Below are 25048 nucleotides of genomic sequence, written 5' to 3'. Positions count from 1 at the left end.
CCTAAATTCCTTCCAAAAGTCATTTCGCCCTTCCATCTCAATCAATTTGTAGAGCTGCCCGTTTTCTTCTCGCAGCCACAAACAGTCTCAGAAAGAGCTCTTCATACCCTGGATGTGAAAGGAGCATTGCTTTACTACATTGAAAGAACACAACCTTTTTGTGAAACTAAACAACTTATTGTGTCTTTTTCACCACCACGTAAAGGCAACCCCATATCAAAATCTGGGATAGCTAGGTGGATTGTCAAATGCATACAGATTTGCTACCATAAAGCTAAACGTAAGTTATCTGTCCCTCCTATAGCCCATTCTACAAGAAAGATAGGGACTTCAATGGCATTTTTAGGGAACATTCCCTTAGATGACATCTGCAAGCAGCTACATGGTCTACACCGCACACATTCACAAAACACTATTGTGTAGATGTGCAAACTAAACAACAAGCTACTGTGGGCCAGGCTGTACTCAAAACACAGTTTCAAACTACTGCAGCAGATACAGGTGGTCGCCGCTAAGTGTGGGTACTGCTATACAATCTATGCACAGTGTGTAATCTGCAGCTCATATGCCTCGAACGGAAAATGCTACTTACCAGGATGCATCTGTTCTTGGCATGTAGAGCTGCAGAGTTGCACACGCCCACCCTCCTCCCTGGCTACCTTTATCTGTTCCAGTATTATCTTAATCAGATACAGCTTACATGGACATCCTTCCATTTCTTGCAAAGCTCCATAATTTTCCTAATGGCGAAAAACAATCTGAAGATGGAGCCGATGCCCATGCGCAATATGATCCAAAGGAGGAGTCACCTATCCCGTGACTTCCAAAGACTTTCCAGGACAGAAACAACTACAAATATCCGGGCCCAACACTAGGTGGCGACCTATGCACAGTGTGTAACTCTGCAGCTCTACATGCGAAGAACAGATGCATACTGGTAAGTAGCATTTTCCTTCCTCGTTCTAGTTCGTTAGTTCGGTATATGGGGCAAAATTGGCAGGGCAGATTCAGCTGGTCGCTCTAGGTACGATAGAATCGGTAGCGGCGGGTAACTTAGAGCGTTACTCTGAGGTTGGTGTGAGTTTCTTGGAAGAGTGGGTCCGGCTCTTTGATGGGGGGAGGAGACCACATGGGAGTGAGGCCGCACACGGATCGGGAAAGGGTGAGGCTGGGTCGGCAGAGCGGTCGATCCGGTTCGGAAGACTGGGGGCCTAGCCTTACCGGGGAGCATGATGATCTCCCTGTATGTACCCGATACCGGGGACTAGAGTTGCTAGACGCCAGATTCATATTAAAAAGCATAGGAATAGTGTAAGCGTTCCGTATTCACGCCATGTAGGGGTACACCCAGGCTGCGGGCTGACTGTCGGTATAGACAGTAAGTGGCCGTATTCACACGTCTACAGTGTTAGTCGCCCCCGGGCGTTGTGTGCACGTTGGTGTTGTTGCAGAGGTGCCAGGGCGAGCACGCTAACGAGGGTCCTGGTAGTTCGGGAGCGTAGTTTAAGTTGGTGAAGGATCTCTACTGCCCTGCGGGGTCGCGAGCGGAGTCGTACCCTCTGTGACGTCGTCCATGACCTCGCTGGCGTGGAGAGCTACAAAAGTTTCCGATTGGCTGCTGCGCAGGGGATATTCACAAGGTGAGGAATCCACAGGCAGATACTGTATCTACCAGAAAAAGCGTTACCGAAGGTCAGTAACTTGTTCATCTACCTCTTCATAAATAACCAACCCCACCCCCTTTCTGATAAATCTAGGATGTTAGACTCTCAATTAGATTCTCACTTGAACATTCCTCTTAACTGTCTAAATCGCAGTGTTGTGTGTTGTAGGTCAGTTGATCACTTGCTGCTCCTCATAGAAAATGCATAAATATTTAGATTGTCCTAAATACACTTTTGCCTGCTTTTCTGTTTTATTTTTGGGGCACTATTAGAACAGACTATTCGGACAGATGTATTTAATTCCGTCAATTTTACATCCTAATTGCATCTTTTTCTATGAACTACTGTTATTTTAGAGACATGCTGCAACCTGGGGTTATTTTATTTATTAACTAGCAAGAAATAAAAATGTGCTCTAGATTAAAGTAAACCAGTGTCAATACAGAGATATAGTGAAGCTATTTTGCTTTAGCAATTTATTGTTGTGTCATCTATAAGAAGGTACGCAAACATTTCTGGTACTTGAAGCTGTTTCCCTGCACCGACTCGTGAGAGTGGATTATTTGTTTGCACCACATAGCTGTGAAGATAGTGGCTGTCATGAAGTGAGCACAATTTGTTTTGTACTAATGGGGGAAGTCAATGTCTGCAGAACAAACACAAGAGAGAGTGTCTATTTGTACACCTCTTCTACTTTAAGGTAGAGATAAAAAAAAAAATGCTGATTGTTTATGGTTTGAATTCAACTGGAAACTTAAAAGGAATTTGGCGAAATTCTCTGTGTATAAATTATCCTGTAAAGAAATAATGACTAGCCATGAGCTCTGTGGTTGGTGGCATTTTCATTATTAACTCTTTTAGGATATGGCTATGTATTTTCTTTCAGTTTTCTCTCTATTGACGAGTTTTGTTTTCAAAATCCTATCTAGCTGTTCAGAGTGAGAGAAAACCTTTTGATATACATCGAGAGAAGCCAGCCAATTGTGCAGCCTCAACAGAAAAAATATACATCCGAAAGGACATGCGAAGTCCATTAATAGCAACCCCAACTTTTGTAGCTGATAAAGATGGAGGAAGGTATGTGCAACAAGGTTAAACTGTACTGTATCAGTGTGGTATTTATTGTACTAGTTAATGCTGAATGTAAACAACATTTATATAAACCTTCATTTTGAATTCGAATTTTGGACCTGCATTTTGGACCATTTTGGATGGTAATCCAATACCATATTTTGCCAACATACTTCTAACTTGCATAAAGTGAAATAAACATTAGCAAGGAAATGAATGCTTAAACCTGCCTTTCTGTCTTTTTCAATTCCCCCCCCATATCAGGATATCTGTGGATGTAGAAAACTACCTAAAACACACAGCCTTCGCTCTTGCCAATTCAGCTTCTGCCTACCCACAGAACAGATCCACTCTTGATGCCATTTGGAATATCATAACTTTGGCTGCTTCCTTACCTCTACTCAAACTTCAGCTGCAGACTTTAGTACTTGTGTAAAAAAATCCTCCGAGGTCTTGTTCCAGTGGGAAGAGGTACCATATGCAGTTCATAACTCTTAATAGTTTAAATCATCCCTTACCAAATTTATATAGCTCCTGTCACTATCCCACAGGCCTAATTTATCTTTCCAGTTTTGTTCAACAGATTTCCTTTCCTCATTTTGGTACACCAAATCAATTTTCAGTCTCTAAAGTAAAGGACTTGATGGACAAAAGCAGCTCCAACTCCAAAACTAACTGATGATTCTGGCGAGATCAGAACCTGCTTCAATAGGTGTTAATTCACACACCATTAATTCACATACTTAATGTATGACTTTCATGCAGGTTTTAGGGGGCACTAATCATGCACAAAATATTGGATTTTTATCAGAAGATAAGTCTGGGTCTCTCACCGGATCCCATGTACCCTTTCTGCTGGCCAGGAATAGATGCACCCAACCATTAGATGCTTGCTTCCAGTGTGAGGAAAAGTGCACCAGCGGTGTACAAGTGGTTCTAACAAGCCTGGAAAAGTGATTGTACTGGGCCACACTATGAAATTGCACCCGATAGCAGGTAAACTACTGTACCTGGATCTAGACATCAAGACCCATTTTAAGATAACTGCAAGTGCCCTTGAGATTTTGTTGTGCCATTGCATCAAGCACTGCTCCTGGTCTCAATACACAGGTCCCAAATCATAGTGCCGGTTTCACCAGCGATGTCTTGTTTTCTGGATCCTTTTCTGCTTCTACGAATGAACCCAGTTTCTGAGTAACTGAGATGGAGGTAACCACAGGTAATGCATCTGGTGGGCTTTGCCACAGGAAAAAGTACAGGATGCCTGTCTCCCTCAATTTTCAGACATACCACTTTCCCACCACAAATAACAAAAGATAAGAAGACACAATAAGAATTAAAGCCACTTAAATGCACTGTCCTTGCCGAATCTGCTTAGAGGTTCTGAGCTTTTACTAGTAAGTAGTCTTATTGGTATCTCACTTGAACACCAGGGGTGCACCTGTGAAGTTTGTGACCTGCAACCCTCTCTAACAATCCACGTCTTGGAAGAGCAAGGATTACCACTGGTTCTCATGGTGTCGCTGCACAGCTCAGAGGGGTTTTTTCCTTTGTTCCTGAGAACTCAGCCTCTTATTGATTCTTCTCTGGTTGTCCCCATCAGCTTCCACAGCTTCCTCCTACAGGCCACCTCTGCTTCAAAAAAGCTCTATAGCCAGCCAGTCCAGATTCCCATTAAGGGGGCAGGGATACTAATCTTACTACTTCTTTGTAAGAAAAGTGAGTCAAGTGTTCTCCCCATTTTGAATATTTATGTTCTTCAGTATTGGATCTTTCATAGATTCCACATTCTTGATTCCCTCTCCGTTGTCGAAGTGGGAGTCACACGGTATCATAACAAAGCAGTATGTATCATTATCATAGGCTAAAATGGTAATGAACAATCCCTTTAATAGACTATCTCTGTCCTTAAAAATGTTTTAAAAAACTTCAGGCGCTACTCCCAAGAGAGGCTGAATCCCTCAGATTTTCTACCACACATTGTGTGAAGGGAGTCTCTCTGGGCTCTGCTCCGTTATCTTCTAACTGGTATTGTAAAACTTATTTACCATGCCTGAAACATATAAAAAATGTGCTCTTTAGACCCTGTGGGAGGAAATGCCTTCATTCAGATGACCCCCACAAGACTTTTATTCGCTGCCTCTACCTTCCGCATAAGGTCAAAGACTGTAAAATATGTCACACCTTTTCTACTAAGACCTTAAAAGACAGAGAGGGAAGGCTTCTTTTGTTGCTTCAGAAAGCCACATCAAAATAATCTACCAGCTTTAAAGAGGACAGTGGTACCTTGTTGACCTCCCAAAAAAGGTCACATAAGAGAGAAAGGTCTTGTGAACAAGGGGCTTCAGAAGAGTCCAGGAAGGCCTTTAAGAAGACTCATCACTGGTCTGTGAAGGACAGTTCAAAAAAAGAAAAAACAGTCAAAATCTCCTCAGGAATTAGCAGGTCTGAACCTACTACTCCATCTATGAATCCTGGAGTTCGGCCTTCAAAGTTCTCTTACGAGTCTTCGACCACAAGGCCAAAAACCGCCTTGAAATTCTCACGAACAACTGGTTTGCCGTCTTCAAAACGGTGTCGACGACACATTGATGCCTTCCAAAGTATCATTGGCGCCCATTCAGTCGAAGAAAGTACCAACGACAAAACAAGCGCTACATCTAGGAAGGCCTCGTCGATGACGGCGTCATTGACTGCCAACCTGTCTATGGCTGCCCTGACGTTGACCACCTCATCAAGAATAACATTGTCAACGTTGAAGATCACTAAGGGATCGACGACGACACTAAAAGTGGCAAAGACTTTTCTCCTACTGGAACACACTCCTCCCAGCAAAGTGTCCCCTTTCCCTCCAACAAAGAATGTGATTCCAGAAAGGCACTGGGACCATCCCCTTGGGAACACCTTGTTTTCCTCTTGAGGACAGAGGATTCCACAATATTATGTGCGTGAAGTTTCCTTTTTATTCATCAAAGTTCATCAAATATTGGTTCAAAACATATTCGTTTTAGACACTGTTTTCACTCATTAATAAGCATGAGTGACACGTTAGTTCATGAGACATCATTATAGTTCAGTGTGTCCAATGCATTTCGGGCTATATAATACGCCCTTCATCAGGGAACAATGCTGTAATCAGAAAAACAATATATATTACCACCTTCCATGTGACCTTGTATGATTCATTCAAATACTTCTCTTATGCTTTCAAAACATATGGCTTTCCGGTTGTACAACAAACATTACTCGAAATGTAAATCAAAATGCAACTAAAACTGTAACTGAGTAACTCACATGTCTGTTGAATGATTTGGTGACTGCTGAACCAATGTGGTGGCGCTGTTGCAAAAAAGAGAGAAATGCGGCTTTGTGTTAAAATGTGTAAACGCGGTATGTGAAATGCAGCGTAACGGTTTCGTTCTGATGAATCCACTAACCTGATGCTCGGTGAAACCGGTGTATTCAGAGGTGAGGGTGCCCGCTCATCAGAGGGTCAGTACTCACGGCGAATACCACCATCTCATTTCTAGACGTGAAAATCATCCGCACAGATAAGGGCCTCGAAACTGATCTATTCATCAAGAGCACAGATCGCAATAACATGCTTCATTATAGCAGTTTCCACGAGCACAATTTGAAGAAATTTTTACCTTTCTCACAGATGGCTAGAATCAAAAGGATAACATCAGAACCTAGTACATCACAAAAAAGATTAAAAGAGATGGAAGACAAATTCAAACAAAGAGGATATCCACAACACATTTTGGATGAATCGAAACGTAAGATTGACCATAAAGATAGAAATGCACTTCTACAACCTAGTCAAAAGAATGAGCAAACAAGGATAGTTGCCATCTCCAAATTTTCAACAACGAGTTACAAATATAAAAAGACCATTCTCAAACACTGGCAAATGCTCACGCTAGAACCCGATTTCAATCAGAGTTTCAAAGAACCTCCTCTATTTGCGTTTACAAGATCAAGAAATCTAGGAGAAATGATTCAACCCAGAACCCCAAGCTCTGAAATCTACCATGGAACCAGACCATGTTACAATTGCGGACACTGCAATAATGTGATAAAAGGAGATAGAATCAATCATCCAATGAAAGGTCAAGAAATCAAATTAAGGGTCAATGCTACTTGTGACTCGTCCAACATCATATATGCCCTCAAATGCCCGTGCGGTAAACTATATATCGGGAAGACCGAACGCAAGATGAAAACAAGACTCACTGAGCACAAATCTAATGTACGGTTAAAGAACACAAAATCAACTGTTGCAATGCACTTCATGGAAGCCAAACACAGCATTGCCCAGCTCAAGTTTATGATCCTAGAGACTATCGAAAAAACAGAAGGAAGAGACAATACAAAATACATTCTCCAAAGGGAGAATTATTGGATTTTTAAATTGTGCACGCATAAGCCATTTGGCTTGAATGAAAGAAGTGAATTTTCATGTTACTTGTGAATCCTTATGTAAACTGTAAATTTGCCCTGGTGTTTTTTAGTTTGGTCCTCCTGTCTAACATTTACCACACCCTTGATAATGTTCATTCTAACCCAGCGCGTCAATAGCACAACACACTGGAGCATGTCTCCGGAGACCATTTCCTTATGCTTCAGCGGTTCGATACCGCCCCAATTCTTTATTTATTTTTTCCGTTTTTTCTGTTTCTCACACACTTAATTCACAGCGCTTCCCTCACACACTTTTTAACGTTCAAGTTAAGTCTGCATTGGTTTTCACGCATAAAGCACAGTACATGTAACCATCCTCGGCCACCACAGCCCGGTAGTCTTTTCTCTAACCTCAATGATCACGTGATCGGCATCGCGTTTTAAAACATGAATCTAGCAGTAACATCGCTGCAGTGAGAAATCTTACATTCGCCGTGAGTACTGACCCTCTGATGAGCGGGCAACCTCACCTCTGAATACACCGGTTTCACCGAGCATCAGGTTAGTGGATTCATCAGAACGAAACCGTTACGCTGCATTTCACATACCGCGTTTACACATTTTAACACAAAGCCGCATTTCTCTCTTTTTTGCAACAGCGCCACCACATTGGTTCAGCAGTCACCAAATCATTCAACAGACATGTGAGTTACTCAGTTACAGTTTTAGTTGCATTTTGATTTACATTTCGAGTAATGTTTGTTGTACAACCGGAAAGCCATATGTTTTGAAAGCATAAGAGAAGTATTTGAATGAATCATACAAGGTCACATGGAAGGTGGTAATATATATTGTTTTTCTGATTACAGCATTGTTCCCTGATGAAGGGCGTATTATATAGCCCGAAATGCATTGGACACACTGAACTATAATGATGTCTCATGAACTAACGTGTCACTCATGCTTATTAATGAGTGAAAACAGTGTCTAAAACGAATATGTTTTGAACCAATATTTGATGAACTTTGATGAATAAAAAGGAAACTTCACGCACATAATATTGTGGAATCCTCTGTCCTCAAGAGGAAAACAAGGTGTTCCCAAGGGGATGGTCCCAGTGCCTTTCTGGAATCACATTCTTTGTTCTTAGTACTGGCGTTTTTAGGGGTATCTACGCCACCCTAGGTGAACCCAACTGGATGAATCTATATTTACAAGCTGTGCATCCATCCTACCATTAATTTCCCTTTCCCTCCAAGCCACCTTACTGACGCAAAAGAGTCAGAAGACGAGAGTCCATTCAGGACAGCCCACAGCTTCTCAGAACTCCACATTAAGAACCAGGATGAAGAGGAAGAGCACATTACTAAGAATACTATGAACCAAGATATTCGGAAAGACCTAGACATCAGGAAGAGCATTTCCAACAGTATGGCCGCTCTCCTTCGCAGGAAACTGTAGTGCATATGCCTCTATCATTATTGCAAGGCCTGTAGGGGATGCTCCAGGATTATCAAAAGAGGTTTCCGGAGCCCTGAACACTATCGACAGAGCAGCCTAGTGCTCCATCACCAAGAACACCAGGTCCAATCCCACTAGGGACAGCTCCTCCTCAGTAACGGAGGAGTGTCGGCCCGCCTGCGGCGAACACAGTAGGCAAACACAATTAAAATGGCATTTCAATGCTGTTTTTATTTGCCACCGTACCAGCTTGCACTGTCTACAGCACGAGGGTGGAGGCGGGCTGACTCCTGCAAATGTAGAATGTCAGCCCTGGTCTACAGTGCACGTCGGATTGGCTGGTCGTCTTGCAACGGGCAGCCCATCATGTGCGCTTTAGACCCAGCAATCCAAAGGCTGTGAAATAGCCTGGAAATTGCCGTCACAGGTCCCCATTCTCAAAATAAGCACAGGGTGAGCCTGCGCCCTTCAATCCTGGATCTGCTTTCACAGCATGAAAGCAGTTCCAGGATTGATTGGAGTTCCGTTCCACAAGCAGGAAATCGTGGAAAGAAGAAGCACTGTAGCGGTCGTGCTCCAGCTTCTCGTTTGTGGTGAGTAACGCCTTCATGCCCACTTTTTTATTTATTTATTTGTTTATTTATTTTTTATTGAAGCTAGCCGCCACTGTGTCTCACCGCCTTTTAATACCCAGGATGACTCCTGCGTCTAATATTGCAGTGCCTCCGATTCCCTCCAACCAGGAATTAATGACTTACTAATTCATACCCCATCTCGACCAGCTCTCCACCCAGTGGATTCACCTCTGGATGATGTAGGAGGATTCCACAACCGGATGGAGAGAGCTGCAAAGAGGTTCTAACTTCCAATGTCTGCCAAGCAGTCAGACTGCTTTTTATCCAATTTTAAAGAGTCCGCAAGGGAATTAGTGTGCACTATTCCCATAATAGACTACATAGGGGAAGGAGGCACAAAAAGTATGCAGAACCCAGCTACGGTAGCGGCTGTCTTGCCGTTAATAGATGAAAAATACAAGGTGCCAGAGGATCCACCTGCCTGCTTGGTGGGACACCCAAAGCCAGACTCGGTTATTGCTCAAACAGCTCAACTCTGATTCAAAAATCCTTCTACGCTTGTCTCAACAACACCAGAGCGAGAGGGCAGATGTCTAGACAATGTAGGTAAAAGGTTGCTCTCAATGACCGCCATCATAGTCCGCACTGCTAATTCCCATGCCGGACAAAACTGAGATTGTGTTCCTCGGAGCATCCTCACCAGACCTATGGAGATCCTGTTGGCCAAAGGATGCCCCCCACCGGGCTCACAATTGGGTACCGTAAAAAACCTGGGTATCAAGTTCGACAGTGCCCTCTCTTTCTGTTCACAGATTCAGGCTCTGACAGGTGGTTGTTTTGGGCTGTTACGCACTCTGCTCTCTGAGAATTCCAAGAGAACAGTCATCTAAGCATAAATAGCCTCTAGATTGGATTACAGGAGTTCGAGGCATGTGGGCTGCTAAATTCATATCTATAGCATAGATCGCCGCCTAGTGTTGGGTCCGGATGATTGCACATTGTTGTCCTGGAAGAGTCTTCGAAGTATCACGAGATAGGTGGCTCCTCCCCTGGACTACAGTGCGCATGGGCATCGACTCCATCCCCAGATTGTTTTTTTCCGCCATTGGGTTCGGATGTGATTTCGACATCTCCTGTTCGGAATCGATATAAAAAACTCTTTCTAGGCCAAAAGGCCTTCCTTTACCCCGTCGGTATTGTTCGCGTTCGGTCTCGTGTATACTCCAACTCGTCGAGTCGGATATCTGAGGAGTCGGGTGACTCTTCGGTCATCGAGGCCCTGTCGACGCAGCAAGACTTTGCCGATACGACGATGGAACAGAGTCCGTTCAAACACTGCCCCGTGTGTGGTTCTAAGTACCCACACATCGACGTCCATCCTGTGTGCAACAAGTGCCTGTCGCCGGACCACGACGAGGCCAACTGTATGGCCTGTTCGAGATTTAGATCAAAGAAGACGATCAAGCTTCGGCGCGCGGCGCGCCTCGAGGCCCAGCGATCGGCCCCGGCACCGGTGGACATCTTCCAAGATCCCGAAGCAGACGAGCAAGGGCTTCAACTGCAAATTTCACCAACATCGGCGGAGGTCGAGGCTGACTACGGAGAAGACGTCGAGGGCCAAGACCTAGAAAAAAACGTCGATGAGGTAGGGGACGACGAAGAAGCATATGGGGCCATGGAAGATAGCTCGGAGGAAGAGCTATGCCCCGTTCGTACTCTTACAAAGGCTCAGGTCACGGGATCGCCACACGGCCTTACCCAAGACCTTACAACTCGATCCACGGCCCCGCCTTCCGGCCCGGCTACGGACGCCTCAGCGGAGCCGCCATTACCTGAATCGAAACCGAAACTAAAAACATCGGTGTCGACGAAAACAAAGATGGACGACACGCCATCGAAACCGAAGACGTCAGCTCCACCATCGACGCCGTCGTCTTCGGAGGCCTCGAAGCCTAGGACGCCTGTCCATCAGGCAAAGGTGCCGAAAGTGGTCAAGGAGCCAAGCTCGAAGAAGGTCGTCGAGCAGGGGTCGACCAAGGTGATCGAGTCGAAGTCAAAGAAGACTGTCGAACCGACTTCAGCCAAGGCTACCGCATCAACAGGCAAAAGGGCCGTCGAGACAAAGTCGGCAAAGGGCACCGAGCCGAAGTCTGAAGTCCCGACGCAAAAGGCAAAGGCTGCCGATCCGAAGCAGTCGGCCGTGGAAGGCGGCCGTAGCGCAGTTGTCGAGGTTACGTCTGCGCCTCCGGCGGCTAAACAGAAGTCATCGACGCTCGGGTCTTCCCCTGGGGGTGGACCGAGGTCATCGGTCGGGTCGACGAAACCATCCGCTTCTTTTACGAAGCAGGTCTCGGACTCCCTCAAACGGATACGGGAAAAGGCGTCAACGTCGGAGCCGAAAACGCCCTCGGTACCAAAGGCAATGGTCCCACCGAAGAAGACTTCGATGCCGATCCTCTATACTCTACCACCGAAGGTGGCGCCAAAGGCCTTTGCACCACGATCGGTGCCCAAGGACTCTGAAGGGTTGAAGCAAACTCAACTGAGTGGAGGTTTTGGTCATCGACAGCCTTTATTAGAAGAGCAGTCGGAACACGGGAAAACTCACGCTCTACAAGAGGAAAATTACATCGCAGCCTTTGGAGTCATTTGTAATACCTCTAAAGAGGAAAAGACCAGCACCAAAGACACCAGTACTTGTTGAACACATTCCTCCACAACCTAGGAGGAGTCCAACACCTTCACCCACTTGCTCAGATGCAGATGAGGGTGAGCAAGATGAGGAGTTCAATTTTCCTGAAAGCACAGACCCTGATGAGCAACAGGACTCGTGGTTGGACTCTGGTGATCATGGGGACCAGCAAGCTGTCCATGACCCTCAGGTTTATGGTGTGAAAACTTCTCCCACTGAATACTCTGCGGCATTTATTGCCTTGATTGAAAGGGCAGCTACAAACCATAAAGTGGAGATGCATGCTGACCCTGTGGAAGTTGACTTTTTATTTGACACTTTCTCTGCTGCCGAAAAAACTGTGAAAACGCTTCCAATGCTCAAAGGGGTCCTCAAGCATGCCACAGACATTTTCAAGGAACCCACGAAAGCAAGGGTTGTCAACCCCAGAATAGAGAAGAAATACAGGCCGGCACCTGGCGACCCGACTTACATATGGGGCCAGTTACCTTTGGACTCTTCAGTGGTCTCTAATGCCCGCAAGAGGGCGAACTCCCAAACAACGGGTGAAGCTCCTCCCCCGGACAAAGAGTCAAAAGTGCTGGAGGCATCTGGGAAGAGGGTGGCAGCACAGGCAGCCAACATCTGGCGCATTTCAAACACACAAGCTCTGTTGGCCAGATACGATAGGGCACACTATGACACCTTAGAGCAGCTATTGCAACACCTTCCAGACGAGTTTAAAGAGGGAGCTGAGATGCTTATACAGGAGGGCAAACTCATCTCCAACGCTGCAATTAAATGTGCGCTCGACGTTGCAGATACGGCAGCGAGAGCAATTAACACTAGTGTGATGTTGAGGCGTCATGCATGGCTCCGCATCTCAGGGTTCAAGCCAGAGATACAGACTACTATCCTCAACCAGCTCGTTAATCCAGACAGACTATTTGGCCCAGAGGTTGACACCACCCTCGAAAAAATCAAAAAAGATACTGAGACAGCTAAGTCCATGGGTGCTCTTCAGTCTCAGCAATTCAGAGGGAACACTTTTCGTCGCTCAAGCAATCGAGGTGTTAACAGAGGACACTTGGCACAGCAGACGCAATTCAGTAAAGGTGGGGCGTAGTCCTCGTAACCCAAACACGGTAGAGGAGGTTACCGAGGAAACAGCGCCAAGGGCAGAGGCAGAGGCAACAACAGTTCCCGTTCCTCTGCCGCCAACAAACAGTGACTTCCTGTCACTGCCCCCCGACCATCCAACACCTGTCGGGGGGAGACTCCAACAGTTCCTGCCAGTCTGGAAGTCCATCACCACAGACAGGTGGGTAAGGAAACTTATCCAGTTCGGTTATTGTTTGGAGTTAACGTCCACTCCACCCACCATACCCCCAAGACAACGTCCTATGTCAGCAGAGCACTTGCACTTATTGCAGCAGGAGGTTCTTGTGATGCTGCAAAAAGGCGCAATAGAGCTCGTGCCAGTGGAGGAGGAAGGCACAGGGGTGTACTCCCTGTACTTCTTTTTTAATTTCACAAAGTTTTATTGAGAGAGAAGGAGTAAGATAGAGCATTACAATCCAGAGCATAAATCAAGCATGGTACAGATATTTGATGAAAGCAAAAAGCAAAAATAAATAAATAGATAAATAAATCAATGAATAAATCAACAAGTAAATAGGAAACCAAGGACATTGGGCACTGCATCAATACACAATGAAAATGTCACGCCAACAAGAGGTGTAAATCGACAGTACTATTTATGAGTAACAGAGTCTTGGGAAGGGGACAATCACGGAGGCTTGAAAAGGTCAAAGTGAGCATCGAGTGAGGACCATAATTTCCTATGTGGGGGGCGCCAGGGTGTAGAGGCAAGAGCTGTATTATCGGCTCCTCTAAGATTTGAGACCCAGTTAAGCCAATGGGGGAAAGAGGCTTTCCCTGTGTCCTTCCAGTTATTCAATATAATTTTAACCGCCGCCGTCAGAAGCAGGTCAAGTAGGGCTTTGTCATTGTCATTAAGAGTGACGGCTTTGGTAAATCCCAGGACTAGAGTTGCAAATTCTCTCGGGAGAGAAATATGTAGGACTTTGGTGATGAACTCAAAGATTCTATCCCAGTAGGTCTTAATCCCCAAAAAGGACGGCTCACTCAGACCGATCCTGGACCTCAGGCCTCTGAACCAGTACATTCTTTCAGAACACTTCCACATGTTGACACTGCAGCAGGTTCTTCCATTGCTAAACCAGGGAGACTTCCTCGCAACCTTGGACCTCAAGGATGCTTATTTTCACATACCACTCCATCCATCCCACAGGAAATACCTCAGGTTCACCATACAAAACAGGCATTACCAGTTCAAGGTCCTACACTTCGGAGTGACCACTGCCCCCAGAGTGTTCACCAAGTGTCTGGCGACAGTAGCAGCGCACCTCAGGAGACAGAACATACATGTCTACCCTTACCTAGACGACTGGCTCGTTCAAGCCAAGTCGGCACAGCAGTGCGCCGCAAACATGTCCCACACCATTCACCTCCTTCACGGTCTGGGATTTTCACTAAACTATCCAAAGTCGCACCTTCAGCCAGCCCATGTGCGGCAGTATTTGGGCGCAACGATAAATACTCTGGCTGCCACAGCTCAGCCAAACCCAGCGAGGATCGACAACATCCAGTCGCTCATCCAGAGGTTCAGACCGCAACACTCACTCCCAGCGAGAGTGTTCATGCAGTTGATAGGCATGATGGCCTCCTGCATCTTCATAGTCCCGCACGCACGGTTGCATATGCGTCCGCTCCAAGAATGCTTGGCGCATCAGTGGACTCAGGCTCAAGGACAGTTGAAAGACCTAGTGTTGGTGACCGGTCGGGCATACAACTCTCTGCATTGGTGGAATCCACACAACCTTTGCAAGGGCCGACCGTTCCAAGAGCCTGTGCCACAGATTATCCTGACGACGGACGCATCTCTCCAAGGATGGGGAGCTCATGTGCTCCACTACACGGTGCAGGGTCTATGGACGACGCAGCAAAAGAGGATGCACATCAACTATCTAGAACTGATGGCAATCTTCATGGCACTCAAATCCTTCAAAGTAGATCTGTGCAACAAAGTTGTGTTGATCCGGACGGACAACATGACAGCCATGTACTACATCCAAAAGCAGGGAGGTACACACTCTCCACAGTTGTCTCATCTGGCTCAGAGCATGTGGAAGTGGGCCATTCAGAGGAACGTCTTCCTCATGGCGGAACACCTCCCGGGCAAGGACAATCAGATGGCGGACCTGCTCAGCAGGTACAGCCACCAGATGCACGAGTGGGAGATACATCCATCAGTACTCCACCCGTACTTCCAGCAATGGGGTTATCCAGAGATAGACCTGTTTGCCACAAAGGAAAACGCAAAATGCCAAAGCTTTGCCGCCAGGTTCCCTCACCCACAGTCGCAGGGCAATGCGATATGGATGAACTGGTCAGGCAGATTTGCGTACGCTTTTCCCCCAGCACCTCTCATTCCGCTGGTGGCAAGAAAGCTAAAGCAACACTCGATGACGCTCATCCTGGTTGCTCCAACGTGGGCACGCCAACCATGGTACACCACGTTTCTTCTTTTTTTTTTTTTTTTTTTTAAACCTTTATTGAAACTTGCAAAGTATTACATGCGCAGGCCCACAACCACAGGGGCCGGCCGCAAGCGTATCAAATGAATCAGGATGTAGAAACAAGAACACGACCGAAAAAAGCAATATCATAGATACGTCGTGTGAGTGCGCACTGCAAAGCATAAGGATATATGAGGTTTTCGGTTTTTTAAAGTTATGTAGAGTAGGAACGGCTGCAGGGGCAATGGCGTCACACCACATAATAAAATAAGAAGAGGTAAGGGGGGGACGTACCCCGCAGAGCAAACAGAATCAGTTGATGAACCACACAGTTGTCAAAACAATACAGTCGCCGAGGCGGACCTAGAGCAAAAACAATACGACAGCAAACAATAAAGCAGAGCACCATTATGAAAACTCGCCCCCCAGTAACCTAAAGGCATAGTTGAGTGTAGAAGCCTTATAAGAAAGGAAAAAGGAAAAGAAAGACAGCCAACCCTACTAAAGAGGTAAAGAACCCTCCCAGAAACAGACGGAAAAAGAAGAAAGGGACCATAGAACAAAACAAACTAAAATAACAAACCCCCCCCACACCCGCCACCCTACACCACTGTAATGGCTACGGCCTACCCCACTAACAGCGTGCCTGTCGCCCAGGAACTGCCCCAAAGGAGAGGGAAAGAAAAGAGAAAGCGGAGGAGGAGAAAGCAGACACACTCCCGGACTCCCATGCCCACCGCCAACAGCAACCACCCGGAGACACAATAAAACCAGTATTCAGCAATTATACAAACCAGTCACGGTAGGATAAATAACAGCCACCCAATTCCCATCACAATATAGGCACAACCCCGGCATTAAGAAAAGCTATTATATCGGAACTCAGCGATAAAGTTCAGCCCTGGCCAGTACGGTCCGTCCTAAGAGTCCTTGCCACTCGAGCCGCCATTTTGATGGAAAAGGCAGAGCGTCCATAAAAGTTCTTTGCAGCATAAGAGGATCGAAAACAGGATAAAAGTACATGGCTCGAACTAGGAAAGATGTCCAAGAACAGCGAGCATCCGAAACCATCAGCAAGTAACTCGTGGCCACATGGAAGTTTGTCCATAGAAGTGATGGGTGGCAGCAGGGTCAGGCAAAAGACACTAGTGAGAAGCACGGGCTGGCTAGCCGGCAATAAGGGACCGTCGAGAATCATAAAGTCCGGGCGATGCACAGGGACCCCGACCTCTGAGATGCCATGCATCGCTGGTACCATCTCCAGCTGGAGACCAAACGAGGTGTCGTCCTCAGGTGCCAGGATGCCGTCCACTTTCACCATCAGTGTCCGGAACACAGCGACTGTGTGCGAGTGGAGCGCCCCAATGGCGGCCACAACGGCCCGTAGTGATGGCGTGCCCTCCGTCCGCTCCATCTCCTCTCAGTAGGCGACAGAGCCGGGTTCGGACCCCGGAGGCCGGCTGCTCCGGAGTCACAGGCCACGTAAATCTGATCACAAATAATGGGCGCTCCTCGTCTTATAGAACACACCTTCGCCGTCAGGGAGGACCCAGCCCGTCGACCCCCACGGGGCAGATAGGGCTCCGGGCGCCGGGCCTCCACCACAGCAGCCGGCGTGGCACGCTGGCGTGTCCCGGTGTGGATCGTTCAAAGGATCATCAGAAAAATCAACAATTCAGGCACTCTTCGGGAGACCGGGCTCAGTCCAGGTCTCACGGCCGATGTTGTTCAACTCCGACTCGGGTAGTCTAGAAATCGAGGCCCCGGCTTCAACACGATGTTAGGCCGAGAATAGAAACACGGCGTATCTTCGTCAGCCGATAAGGTAGAAATCTCGGGATTGCACCTCTGGAAGCAGTAGACCTTCATAGACAAGAAAATCAGGTGTGCAGACAGGATGAAAGACAGGATAATCGAGCTGTTGGCGGAGGTCGACGGAGCCGGGAGCTTATGCGGCCATCTTGATTCGTAGCGTAGCTCCTCCCTACTACACCACGTTTCTAGAACTCTCCGTGGTACCGCATCAAAGGCTACGCCTCACACCCAGGCTCTTGACGCAGAACCATGTCGACATTCAGCATCCAGATCCGCAACAGCTCAATCTGGCGATCTGGCTCCTGAGGTCTTAGAGTTTGGCTACCTTAATTTGCCTCCTGAATGCATGGACATCATCCGGGAGGCAAAAAAGCCCACTACCAGAGCTTGCTATGCAGCAAAATGGAAACGGTTTGTCATTTACTGTACAGAACACAATATCAACCCGCTAGATGCATCCATCCCTAACATCATCTGCTATTTGTTACATCTCTACAAATGCAATCTAGCATATGCTTCCATTCGGATACACTTATCCGCCATAGCGGCTTATCTTCAGAACAGGCAGCATCTCTCTGTTTTCAGGGTGCCTGCCATTAAAGCCTTCCTGGAAGGACTGAAACGGGTCATTCCTCCCAGGACCCCACCAGCTCCGGTATGGAATCTCAATGTGGTCCTCACCAGGTTGATGGGCCCACCTTTTGAGCCTCTTCATTCATGTGAGATTCAGTTCTTGACATGGAAAGTGGCTTTTCTCATTGCCATCACGTCTCTACGACGTGTTAGTGAGCTACAGGCGCTCACAATACAAGAGCCATTTATACAGATTCACTCAAACAGGGTGGTGCTCCGCACTAACCCCAAGTTCCTTCCTAAGGTGGTGTTGCAGTTTCATGTCAATCAAACAATTGAACTGCCCGCATTCTTTCCAAACCCAGAAACAGTAGCAGAAAGAATGCTCCATACGCTGGACGTCAAAAGGGCGTTAATGTACTATATTGACAGAACACAACAATTTAGAAAGACACAGCAACTCTTTGTTGCCTTCTCAGCCCAGCACAAAGGCAACCCCATTTCCAAAGCAGGAATAGCCAGGTGGATCGTTAAGTGCATTCAGATTTGCTATCTGAAAGCTAAGCGCACTTTAACGGTCCCCCCCAGGGCACACTCCACACGCAAGTTGGGTGCCTCCATGGCATTCCTAGGTAACATTCCTTTGGAAGACATTTGTAGAGCAGCCACATGGTCTACACCACATACGTTTAGCAAACATTACTGTGTAGATGTGCATTCCAAACAGCAGGCAGCTGTAGGACAGGCTGTTCTTAAGACACTTTTTCAGACTTCTGCAGCTGGCACGGGCGGCCGCCGTTAATGGAGGGACTGCTATGTATTCTATGCTATAGATATGAATTTAGCAGCCCACATGCCTCGAACTGAATATGCTACTTACCAGTATGCATCTGTTCTTGGCATGTAGGGCTGCTAACATTCATATCGCCCGCCCTCCTCCCCGGCACCCGTAGCGGCTGCAGACTTTTCTTGCATTCAATCATTAGCATGGACATCACTTACACTATTTCACTCCATCTCTGCCACAATGGCTAAAAACAATCTGGGGATGGAGTCGATGCCCATGCGCACTGTAGTCCAGGGGAGGAGCCACCTATCTCGTGATACTTCGAAGACTCTTCCAGGACAACAATGTGCAATCATCCAGACCCAACACTAGGCGGCGATCTATGCTATAGATATGAATGTTAGCAGCCCTACATGCCAAGAACAGATGCATACTGGTAAGTAGCATATTCAATGCTCTTTACCTGGGCCTCCCTGATTACCTCTTGGGTTGACTTCAGGTGATGCGGAACTTAGGTGCACGGATTCTCCTTTATCTCTCCCCGAGAAGCCATGTCCTCTCTTCTGAGAGCTCTTCAGTGGCTTCCCATAAACAACATTTTTTTAAAAATCTATGGTCCTTGTTTACAAAGTTTTGCATGCTTCAGGTGCCGGATCCATGAGAGAGAGGATTCACCAATATGTCCCTTCCAGAAATGTATCCTCCTCCTATGAGCATTTGGCGAGAGTTCCCATAATTCAGCGAGCCAGAATAGGCAGCAGATCCTTTTCCTGTCTTGTCCGTCCTGCGTCATGGAATAAACTTCCTTGGAACCTCGTTCCATAATTGATCTCCACATTCTTAAGGAGAAATTAAAGACATGGCTCTTTCAACAATCCATACAAGACAATCATTATGGGTGCAGGCTACCTGATTTGGTACCAGGCCACTCTGAGTGTGCTGTACAAATCCAAAAATTAATAATGGTAATATTGGGCCGGTACGACCGACCAATGTGGCCAGATACTGGTGCACTCATAGATCTCATGCCAGAGGATAAACAATCAGCTAAAATAATCTTTTAGGTGGGAGAGAGATCATCCTCTGAAATAATCGATTGTGCAATGAACAAAGCCTCTACAGGATTTTGGCAGCTGGCAGGGGCCGAAATTCTAAAGCATCAAGGATTGCTCAAAACAACCTCTTTCCGGCCGAAGGTCAGTTAAAAGAAAAATCATGGACTTATCTTACGATGGGGAATCGTATTTTGGTAAGCATGTAGATGAGGCATTGCAAGGCAGATGCAGACACAGCGAAGTTATTCGGAACGCTGCAGTTTCACTAGGCGCCCTTTCTAGGAGCATGTGGAAGAGGTTTCTAAAGGGGGTTATCATTGCTTTCAACAGCCCTATCAACAACAGCAGTGATATCATCCTACAACAAGCAAGGGCTTGGGTGAAAACGGACCCCTCAGGGCAGAGAAGCAAATAGAAAACATTAGCCTCTCTCAGGTGTCCGCTGCACCTAACTCTGTACCAGCCGCAGATGAAAACATTTCCAATTTCTCCCAGACCTAGAGGCAAATAACAGCAGACAGATGGGTATTAGACCTTATCACCTATGGTCCTTCACTGAAATTTGTCAAACGACAGCCAACAGCTCCACCAAAGGAGGCGCACCCACCTCATCTTCACTTACTCAGAAAAGAAGCCCTCACCATGCTAGCCAAAGGAGCAATAGAAAAAATTCCCCAACACCAGAAGGGTATGGGTTTCTGCTCCTGTTTTTGCCTAATCAAAAAAACGGTGGTATGGTGATCCAACCTAGACCTCCAAAAGTTAAACAAGTAGCTATGCAAGCAATCCATTCGCATAGTCACCCTTTCTGATATCCTGCATCTCCTAAATCATGAAGACCCCATGACAACTCTAGATTTAACCAGTTGCGTGCTCGTGACGGAACCGCTCCGTCACGAGCCTCGGGTGGGCTGTGCTCGTGACGGAACCGCTCCGTCACGAGCCTCGGGTGGGCTGTGCTGGTGACGGAACGGTTCCATCACGGCCCGCTCGCCGCGCCTGTACGGCGCTGATTTCGCGCCTGCGCCATGCGTTCTATTAAGCGGGCGGGGCTGTGACAGAACCGTTCCGTCACAAGCACAGCCCACCCGAGGCTCGTGACGGAGCGGTTCCGTCACGAGTACGGGAGCGCTGCGCGGCCCCCCCTCCTCCTTAGCACTGCGGCGGAATAGCCGCCGCAGCTAAGGGTTTAAAGGATGCATACTTCCACATTCCCATACATCCTAAACATTGAAAATGCCTACGCTTCACGGTAGCCGGCATCCATTACCAATTCAAAGTCCTCCCATTTGTCCTCAAGCCAACTCTTCGCATTTTTACCAAATGCCTAGCCCCTGTGGCAGACTCTCTGAGGACGGTCATCAGGTATTTCCCTACCTAGACGACTGGTTGATAAAAGCACCAACCACATATTAAGCGTCCATGTTCACAGAGGCTTGTCTACAATTGTTTTACAAACGTGGTCTCACTGTAAATCATCAAAAGTCATCCCCTACTCCATCCAAGAAGATTCCTGGGTGCAGCTGTAGATACAAAAGCATTGGGCTCCAACAGAAGGATCTTTCGAGGACCTTGTAAAGGTCACACCAGGCATGCAGGAAGCACTAGCCTGGTGGTCCCAAGCCTCCCATCTCTCAAAGGGCCTCACGTTCTTGCCTCAAATACCCAACTTCGTAGTAACTATGGATGCCTGTCTAGAGGGCTAGGATAGGCATCTGCAAGACCTGCAAATTCAAAGAAAGTGGTCTCCGCTACAGAAGATCTCACGCGTATCAATCGCTTGGTGCTCAAAGCCATGTGACTCAGTCTCTAAGCATTCCTACCAAGGATAGCAGGTTCTTCAGTGCTAGTGCGCACAGACAATACCACCAGCATGCTCTACCTGAACAAGCAAGTGGGCACAAGATAGCTGACACTTTCCACACATTCCTATCAAACATCTCCAACTACATTTGCGTTCACCATTCCCATTCCCTTCCCATTCCTTTCCCTACTCAGCCCTCCTGAACCTCTCCCCATTCCGTGCTCTACGTAAAGTGTTTAGTTCTATGTAAAGCACTTTAATGCCTGTCCAGGTGACAAGGCACTATACTAATACTTAAAATAAATTAAATAAATATCTGTATCTTGTTATATAAAATTGGGTATTAATACATAAGGCTCTCTGGAAACAAAAATATCAATAGAAGCTTACATACATTCAAAATATTTCATCTTTATTCAGCCAAACTACCAATAATCCCCAAATTACCAAACCCTTGCGCCTACCCCTGCTGCCATTTACTTGGTAAATCGTACTTTTAGTTTCATATGTGTTACACAAGCTAATTCATCAGTATTCAAAACTAGGGCATTTGGTGCCAATCCAATATTTTGGAATGCACAGTTGAGCTGCAACTATGACTGTAAGGCATACCCAAAAGGTGGATTATCTGTATTTTCCTTTAAACAAATTATTATTGTTCAAGTACTGAAAGGTAGTGTGATATAACTTAGCATTTAAAAATTGCACTTAAAAATCTGTCTATCTTCTTACTCTTGACAGACACATGCAAGTCACCTACTTCCTCTAAGCTATATCCAGGACAGTTAGAATTTGTCTAACTCCCCCATTCACATAATCTGCTAGCTGTATAATATGACATAAAGATTGTGTGACTTATATAATTTTTAACTTTCTGTGGTGAGGGCTTCAGACTCAACCTAAATATTTTCTGAATGAAGGTTGGAAGATATTTCTGTTAAGCATTCTAGACCTATGAATTGGCAGGTCTTCCTTACTATATACAATTGGATTTGCAAACAGAGGGCATACAGCTTTAATACTTATGGACCAAGGTCAGTTTATATTAATACAGTATCTCCATAATAGAACATTTAGCAGTGTTGAAATCTGATCTATATATCTTCAAATTTAAAATAATTTGAATAAAATAAAGAGCCTGTCACCTCAGAACTAACATCCAGCCCATACCACTTTGAATTTGACTCGTTTAGAATAATTTGGGTTTGAAAAATTCTGATCTTTCAATCCTTAATATAATTTTGAATAGTCTTCTGTGATCCTGTGGAAACCATGGTTGCACCCTAAGAATTCTAAATATAACAGAGAATTGTGTGACATAAGGTTACAAATACAGATAAGTAACTTTGAATGCCTCGACATAAGAGTACCTACTATTGTTGAAAGTTTTCTATTAAATAGCACCTGGAGAATATTGAGTTATGATTTACCAAGGATATGATGAATAGAGCAAATTGTTAAAAGTATTCAGGTATTAAAGTAAATGTTGTGGGTAAAGTAAATTAATCCCAGTTCTTACTAAGCAATTTAGAATTGCTCTTTTAGTATGGAGGGTTTAGATACACATTTGAAGTTTTGCGACATTTCTCCAACAGTCATAGCCTCTAGTATTATAAAGTAGATCCCCAGCAAACTGTCTCTTTGCAGTAGATAAAGTTTGCAGTTGATGCTTGCTCTTATAAATGTATTGGTTGTGATGTTCCACAGTATAACCCCCTTTTTTCATTATGTAATTAATTTGATGTATCCATCAGGCAGACAGGAATTCTTGATTCTGGGATGCTTGTGAATATTCAGCAGCCCTTAATACGCGAGGATGGCACTGTTCATCTGACTTCAGACTGCAAGGTAATATCTTCTTTGTACAGAACAGTAAATGTTATAAATCTACCAAAATGTTTTGATCAAATATTGTTCCTGATTGCCTTATGGAACACAATGTCCTATCCGCTTAATAATATTAGGAGTGCCTATTTTACATAAACCTGTTAAACGTTTCAAGTCCTTTCAGTATTTTTCTTTTTCATTCTTAACAGGCAGAGACAAGCCAGGGGGCATTAGGGACTTTGGCAAATGTTGTGACATCCCTTGCCAACCTCAGTGAGTCATTCAATGGGGACACTTCAGAAAGCCACGACGAGGACCAATCCGCAAGTGAGATCACTCGGTATGCTACTTGAATACTCTCGCGATTTCTAACCTTGTAACAACTGATCATTCAAACAGTATTTTTAGTAGGGTGGTGTCATGCAGAGTCAAATAACAGACATAATGTAACTTTGAGTCTGTCGTGAAGAACACTGTGTGGTAATGACAATACTCCTACTTCCCAACCCACCTTCCACAAAACTGATGGTAATTTCTTCCCAGTGTTAGGAGAGACTTGAGTGTTTTTGCACAACACAAGTAGTTACATTTGAAAGCATGAGCAAATGAAAGGCCCCTCCCAAATCAAGGTCTCACCCCAAACTCTTCCTCATTCACCTTTTAGCTCTCTCCTTTGAGACAGTTTTAACCATCTCACCAAACTATTTTTCTTGACCAAAACGTCCTACATGATATAATACATGGAGGGACTTTTAGTAGACTTTCCCCGTTTGTCTGTTTAATTGTATGTCCTTTTTTGATCATTTCTGTTCTTTGCCGTAGACAAGATAACAAGCACGTATGCGCCTCCTATGTCACGTCTAACTCTTCAACTTGTCTCTTATAAATCTGTCACAGTGGCTACACGGGCTCAGACAAAATCCTTTTTAAAGCAGAGTTTTGGTTTCCCTTGATGTCACTAGATGACACCTAGCTCTCTTCTTGCCATTTCCAAATGTAGAAAAGATTGTTTGTAGCTTGTGTGGCTATAGATACATATGCTTTACATACTCCAGCCATCTAGTGTTGGGCTTGGACTGTTACAACTTGTTTTTCGTCAAAGAAGTAGTTTTTTCTTCAAAGAAGTATTTAGTCAGAAGGTCTCAGTGATTCCTTCTCTTATAGCGAAGGTGCATGGGCACCGACTACGTTTTCTTTTTTTTTTTTCTCCGCTAATTGGGTTCACACATATTTCAAGTTGCTCATGGTATCACACAGAAGTGCAATAATGGATTGTTCCAATCCTGTGCTTTGCTTTGAAAAGGAAAAGCACTTTTATACACATTGAATCTAAATACTACACATTGAATAATGGCCTGCTACAATTTAGTGAACTCGATGCCGGGACTGTTTGCTCCTCGGTCATAGTCATATTCCTCGCTCTTGCATTCTCCTACTTTCTGGTCTGAGTGGTTTCCCTCCTATCAAGGAATAGTGGCTATAGCATGACTTTAGGCTCGGGTGTAGATAATTTTCCTTGTGAATTGTTTATTTGCTCAGTCGTTCATGGTTAATGCAGTCTTTCACCATAGTAAGTCCAGAAGGCGTTCATCTGTTGGGCAGCAGTCAGCCATACGCAGCATGCAGTTTCTCTCCTTCTGGGGGAGAGAGCATACTGCGGTTCCGATGCGGCTTCCTTTGGCTACAGTGATGCTGCAACTGAAGAGTGGGAGCAGAAGATGGAGAGCCCTTGGAGTCAG

The 25048-nt window shown here is 45.7% G+C and overlaps 1 protein-coding gene across 4 annotated transcripts in view; it reads left to right on the top strand.

Annotated features, from left to right (window-relative positions):
- The window catches only part of NR2C2 (nuclear receptor subfamily 2 group C member 2), a 268072-nt gene that overhangs the window by 135827 nt on the left and 107197 nt on the right, over positions 1 to 25048 (top strand). For all 4 annotated transcript variants that reach the window (XR_013601140.1, XR_013601141.1, XM_078661704.1 and 1 more), the window contains exons 6-8: positions 2594 to 2741; positions 23237 to 23330; positions 23519 to 23649. Coding sequence is in view for 2 of the 4 variants with exons in the window: in XM_078661704.1 (XP_078517830.1) it covers positions 2594 to 2741; positions 23237 to 23330; positions 23519 to 23649 (373 nt within the window). In the remaining 2 variants the exon portion in view is untranslated. The remainder of the gene's footprint in view (positions 1 to 2593; positions 2742 to 23236; positions 23331 to 23518; positions 23650 to 25048) is intronic.

Source organism: Lissotriton helveticus, chromosome 9 (assembly GCF_964261635.1).
Source record: "Lissotriton helveticus chromosome 9, aLisHel1.1, whole genome shotgun sequence".
Lineage (NCBI taxonomy): Eukaryota > Metazoa > Chordata > Amphibia > Caudata > Salamandridae > Lissotriton > Lissotriton helveticus.
Note: the sequence above shows the minus strand (reverse complement) of the source record. Positions and strands in the feature narration are given on the sequence as shown.